General features: G+C 40.5%; 1 protein-coding gene across 1 annotated transcript; it reads left to right on the top strand.

Moving 5' to 3' along the window:
- Positions 1 to 874: 874 nt before the first annotated feature.
- On the top strand, positions 875 to 6413 carry LOC311150183 (homeobox protein Hox-C13a-like; the record flags this gene model as incomplete). Its single annotated transcript, XM_084187522.1, has 2 exons — positions 875 to 1535; positions 4230 to 6413. 2 exons carry the CDS (start codon positions 875 to 877, stop codon positions 4487 to 4489), a joined length of 921 nt encoding a protein of 306 aa, XP_084043648.1. The 3' UTR covers positions 4490 to 6413.
- Between the last annotated feature and the right edge of the window lie 291 nt (positions 6414 to 6704).

Below are 6704 nucleotides of genomic sequence, written 5' to 3'. Positions count from 1 at the left end.
AATGAAATGTTCGATTACATAGCCTACTCTTGTCTATTTGCATTAGTGTTGACGTCTATTTCCATTTAGATATAAGATATTATGTCAACCACTTGTGTGAATATGCAAGTCTGAATATGCAACTTATTTTTGGTCATGTAGCCTAAACATTTTCCCCTCTGACTCCAAAAGAAAGTGTCCGGTGTAGCTCAGTTGGTAAAGCATGGCGCTTGCAACGCCAGGGTTGTGTGTTTGATTCCCACGGGGGGCCTGTATAAAAATGTATGCACTCACTAACTGTAAGTCGCTCCGGATAAGAGCGTCTGCTAAATGACGTAAATGAAAGGAATTTATGGAACATTTGTTAATGAAACCAACACTGGCACTGTCACACATTGAAGCGAATGCGATGTGCTGCAACAATGTTTCCTTTAGTATATGCATAATAAGGCCTAGACTTGCATATTCATTTATTATAATACCACTCAAATGTATTTTTCAACTTGCCCAAAATGAAAACAATTCTGATATAATGAAATGTTTACTTCAGGTTAATATTTTCGGCCAAACTTTGCAGGTTGTTTTCGTTTCCCTCTTCACCTAAGGTTTCCAACCTCCCCTTTAAGGATGTTCGTGTAGGTGACTTCAGCCAATGATGGGACCCTGTATTCCCCAGAAAGACCAGGTGAAACTTGAGCTGCTAGTTGTTTAAAGGGTTATTCTCCCCCACTCACAAGCCCCAATCTCTTCGGGTTCGTTAGCATATCACGTGCCAGAACCTTAATGAACTGAACACACGGGTCTTGGTTGCGCATGCGCTCACGTAAAATGTAGTTGGAAATGAGGTGTCGGTCTTGGAGTAGTCGACTTTTAAAAACCATCGGCAGCGCCTGATATGACGACTTCACTGGTTCTGCATCCACGCTGGGCGGACACCTTGATGTACGTTTATGAAAAAAGCCCGAATGAAAATAATCAGAATAAAAACCAAACAATGGAGGGACTGAGCGGGAATTGCCAGGCGACCCATTGCAGGGACCTGATGTCTCACCCCGGGTTGGGGCGACATTCTGGCAGTATAGCGACTCATCAAGGCTCCGTGTACTCGGATATATCTTCCCCAGACACCGGCCGACAGTGCCCTGCTCCCCAAACTTCCTCCAGTGCATCTCTGAGCTACGGTTATCCATTTGGAAACCCTTATTACGGTTGTAGGTTATCTCACTCGCACAACGTGAACTTGCAGCAGAAGCCCTGCTCGTACCACCCTGCAGAGAAATATGCCGACCATCACACCGCGTTGCCCAACGAAGAGGTGTCTAGCAGGGCGAAAGAGTTCGCCTTCTACCCCAGTTTTGCTAGCTCGTACCAAGCGGTTCCTGGATATCTAGATATGTCAGTGGTGCCCGGGATCAGCCACCCCGAACCCAGGCACGACGCGTTGATTCCTATGGAGGGCTACCAGCACTGGGCTCTGTCAAATGGCTGGGATGGGCAGGTGTACTGTTCCAAGGAGCAAACACAGTCCACTCATCTTTGGAAATCACCATTTCCAGGTATGAAATTGAATATGTTTTGTCATTTTAAATGTCTAGAGAATGTGTGAAATTGCAGCATTGCCCTTTGTTTTTATTTAGCTTAGAATTGTTATCGGTGATTGTAGTAACCTTTTCCCTCCATCGAAATTTACGTCGTTGTTATTGGCTATTAATTACGGGGTTTCTATATGAAATGCAATGGTTTCCTCGTCATAATGTAGCCTTATCATTTATCATGTGCCACACCAAAGTCCATAACCTCTATGTCAATGATCAAGTGTAGAGTGATATACAAACGATAATGTATAGAAATGTATAGCATCCCTTTAATACATTCTTGAGAGACAGCGCAATATTTGTAGAAAATATCACAGCGTAATGAAACTGACAGTCAGACATGGTAGGCTATTTTCATCCACTGGGTCCTTTACTGGGGGAGTGTTTGTGTGGTTGGTTGGTTATGAGGCTGATCGCTAAAATATGCCAAAATCAATGGCACGTCTTTCAATTCAACTCAACACCGTGGATTGGAATGTGATTTTATGTATCTGGTAATAAACAACGTGCATGACATATTGGGAAGACTAGAAACTATTCAGAAACAAAACAATTCGTTTCAGCTTTGTTATTTACAAGTCACAATATGACTGCAATAGTGCTTAAGCCAGGTAGTGAGTCACGCAGCGGCAGAATAGACAGGGGCATGACAACATACATTTTCTCCTTGTATGATAAAATAGCGAGCTAGGCTATAGGCTACTGTTGTGCCAATAAATCTCTGCGGAGTCTTTGTCAGCAGCGCCCTGCAATGTTGCGCGAGGGCGCGCTTTGCATAGGCAGAATCAATTTTCCATTCGCCAATGACGTGTGCGCCTAATATCTGTCCAAAATACTGTGTTGCATAACTATTGATAATCCAATGGCTTTTTGAAAAACAAAGTTTCCCTTGTGTTGGTCACATAGCCTATAGTCTGATATTTGATAAATGATACATGGCCCATAACCGTCCAGTATGCTGTTTACATGGTGTTTACTAGCCTGCTTCGTTTACCACAAGGGTTTAACCTCTTGGTGAAATGTGTATGTGCATTTCGGATACGGATGCGTTTAATTGTTGCCCTAGCTAGCTCTCCCCTCACGCCATTTTGCCTCCTTTTCCAGGAGTTTCCTTAAAAACATACACGCGGACGACGAGCGCGCGCATTACGCACCACACACACACACACACACACAGTTAATGTATAGCCTACGGGTCTGTGTATCTGTCAGTGTGTGGCTGTGTGTAGAACTGTAAAGTTACACTTTAAGACTACGTTTCCTCTGTAAAGATTGAACATTTCCTCTGAAAACGCTTCAATCCTAAACAATATTGGGACAATGATGCCCACATTTCAGTTGACTTGAGAAAACATGAGAACCTGTGAGATTGCAGAATTTCAACCATGTTATTTTCCAAGTAGCACTGGGCTTACCATGGACTATTTTGATATAACATGGCGGACGTACCCTGCAACAAACAATTTATTTCCTCACGTTTCGTTTCACAAAACACGCACATTTTCTCCAAGAAATTTACATTGTGTAGTTTAGTTATGCGTACCTGTTATTTGCGTATTTCTAATTCCCTCCAGCCCACTTAGCATCATGACTCTCCAACATTTCCAAATGCATATTTTGACCGAAAGAACATAGTCTAATTATGCTATTCAGTATTTATGGAATGCTAACGAAAACTATCTCATATGTAAAAACTTAAGTAGACCTATGGGGTATGTTTCATGTTACTACCATGAACCCAGGCTACCCACCCCCCAAACCTAGTCTCTCGTCTTTAAAGCAACGGCATACCTGTCCTTTCATGTCTCCCATACAGACAGAACTGTTGGTCTTATGGCATCTTTTTGAGCAGCCAGACAGACCTAAGTCGTAGCTATAGGTAACTCAATTCCTAATTCCCAACATAAATCAAACTTCAGCTGTTTGCACTTTAATGGGCCCATGCAAAGGTTTGACGGTGTCAACGGGTTCTTGATAAATAGGCTACGCATATATCAGGTTAATTGACCCGGTAGAGGTGAATGCATTTATAGAAGATGAGAACATTGCAGAAATATTGATGAAATGCAATACTATTATCCATAAGTGCTCATCTTATCATAACAGTACAATATCAAAATCTTCAGAGATCCATGGCAGGGCCAATATTTGTGTAATTACGCAGTGATATGTCCACTGTTGAAAAACGTAATGTTGATATTTTTATGTTTATCAATATCATGAGCATTTATATTATTATATGAACATTGTTAGATATTTGTGGTAGGAAGAACGTTTTGGAGATTTGGTCCCTTATATAATCCTTATTTTATTTAACTACTTTACAACATTGTGTACATCAGCAAGGCCACGCATGTGTTTTTCTCATTACAAATCTGAAAGAGAGACTATAGTTAAATCCCTTATCCCTTTGTTGCGATATGCAAGGAAATATAAACGATTCATCTACCCTCAAGGACCATCTCTGTGTCGTTCATGTCTTTATCATGGATCAAGATTATCATACAATATTTCACCAATTTGTCATGCGCGCTGACTGCCTGTCATAACAAACGTATTAATACATTAAATATATTTGAATTCATCAAATGCAAAGTTAGTGCTGGGAAATGTCTTTGCGTAATACATCTCTCCTTCTCTATTTTTTCTCTCCAGACGTAGTCCCTTTGCAGCCTGAGATCAGCAGCTACCGTCGTGGACGTAAGAAGCGGGTTCCCTACACCAAGCTCCAACTGAAGGAGCTGGAGAAAGAGTACGCCGCCAGCAAGTTCATCACCAAAGACAAAAGAAGACGCATCTCCGCCGGGACCAACCTCTCAGAGCGCCAAGTCACCATTTGGTTCCAGAACCGACGGGTGAAAGAGAAGAAATTTGTCTGTAAATCCAAAACGAGTAATCATACGCCTAATACTTGATAGATGTCCGGCCCATTGTACACTGCAGCTGATATCCATCCCACCGTCTTTCAATCCATAATTTACCTCTTAGAGACAACCAAGCCTGAAGAATACTTCGGCAGTGTATTTTATTTAAGTTCCAAGAGTCCACACATCCATGCCACCACCAAACGCTCTTTTTTCGATTTAGAGAAAGAAATGCTATAAAAACTGTGAAAATATTGAGAAATCAGTTCAACGTTGTTTTATATGAATGTACATATATAAATATATAATATTTAAAACGATATCTGTATTTCAAAAAGACAAGGATTGCGTGTTTTTTTTTTTCAAACCAATTGACATTTCCAGGACTTTTCGTCCAACAGACAGCCAGATCAAAACAGACATATTTGATATGTTCATCGTGCCATCAACAGAAAGAGAACTGCAATATCGACATAAACTGGTCAGGGAGAACGACAACGAATGAACTCGAAAGGCTACATAAAAAACTATATGAGATGTATTATCTTCAGCCAAGTTCTCAGAGGGTTTTTTGCGGGGGCGACGGATGATATAATGGTTTTGTTCAAAACTGCCCTGTCCCCGATTTCAGAAGCTATATATATGTTTTCTTTCTGTGGGATATGTTTTGTTAATAAGGTAAAAATAAGGCTGCTATTGTTATACATGGACAGTGCAATGCCTTTATCATTGAATTCTCTCGTATCACAGGGTTGTCAATTGGAATGTCTCAAACCCTTTATGTGTTCCTTTATCAGTGAAGGATAATGTCTCTGTCATGCAACTGGAATGATTGTAAGCAATTAAAGTCAGTGAGTATTACACATAAATGCACAATCTATTTCTTTTGTTTTCTGTTTATAGTAGGCCTATATATAGTAAAAAGCATTTGGATCTGTTCACACGCCTTCTAAGCAGACAGTCTTGTAACTTTATTTCGTGCAGTATGTGAACTGTATTGTGGTGTTTAAAACGTACTGGTAAGGTGTTTCATAAATAAATGATGATGATTAACATGATTTCAATATTTTCACCCCAGTCAAACAAAATTATTTGTTGAAATATGATTAATTAAATTATGTGTTTCTTTCCTGTCTCCTCTAAGTCACTTAGTGGAACTCTTTTTGAATTGTCATCTCACATCCTCGTGGGATGTGTTATCACATCCCTGTTGGTATTGAGGAACGTTTAGTATATGGCCTAGAGCAGGGATGGGCAACTGGCAGCTGCAGGAATTTGTTATAAAATTGCACACAAAAAACATCTCCACCCCATGGCAAAATGTGTCGAGTTGCAGAAAACTTGCTTTAAAACTGCAACATTTTCTCTATGCTCCTTGGCAAAATCTGTAGAATCGCAGGAAATTTACATTACAACTTTTTCTCTCTGCTGTCATGACTGTGGCCAGTAAAATATTTTGCCACAAGGTGGTGGGGCCCCCCAATCAAATCTCGCTTGGGGCCCCCAAAAGGCTAGGGCCGGCCCTGGATACTGGTATAATGCATTTTGTATAACTGCACAAATAGATTGAATGCACAAATCAGTTGACTGAATGTGTGGGTATAGATGTGGGTATGCAGACCTACGAACCACTGCGGCCCCTCATGATGAGTTGAGATTTTTTGTGACCTCCTTCCCAATCAAAGTTGCCCAGCCCTGGCCTAAAGGAGTAGTATATGCTTTTTGGATAGGCATGTTTTTTACATGTATGCTTGTATGACTATGATATATCCATAGGACTGATATTGGATGGTTTATCCTTTGACGTGTTTGCCGAGGATATGTTGCATGGATAGGCCTATATTATAGGCCCACTTAATACAGGCCTGTATTTAATGTGGAGGCTTACGATGTCTAACTCGACTCGAGATATTAGAAATGACGTATTAGATGTAACAGGACACAGCAACAGGATACCCTTACGAAAATATATCCCACTGCGAATAATGTGTTGTTATTTAATTAATGTGCCTTGTTTGTAAAATCTCCAATGACGTTGCCACCAAACTAAAATAACTTACAGTATTAGCTTGCCTCATGTTCGGTATTGAGCAGCAAACGAATAAGAGATCAGTATAGGCAGTGATGGGGAGTAGTGAACTGTTTAATTCAACTAGTGATTATATAAAACATTTCTGTAGCTTGGTGGTAGTTGAACTAAATTCAAATCTTGGTAGTGTTTTCAGTAGTTAATTACATACTATGGCCATGTAGTGGTGTAGCTAAC

Source organism: Coregonus lavaretus (genome assembly GCF_964263955.1).
Source record: "Coregonus lavaretus genome assembly, chromosome: 22".
Taxonomy (NCBI): domain Eukaryota; kingdom Metazoa; phylum Chordata; class Actinopteri; order Salmoniformes; family Salmonidae; genus Coregonus; species Coregonus lavaretus.
Note: the sequence above shows the minus strand (reverse complement) of the source record. Positions and strands in the feature narration are given on the sequence as shown.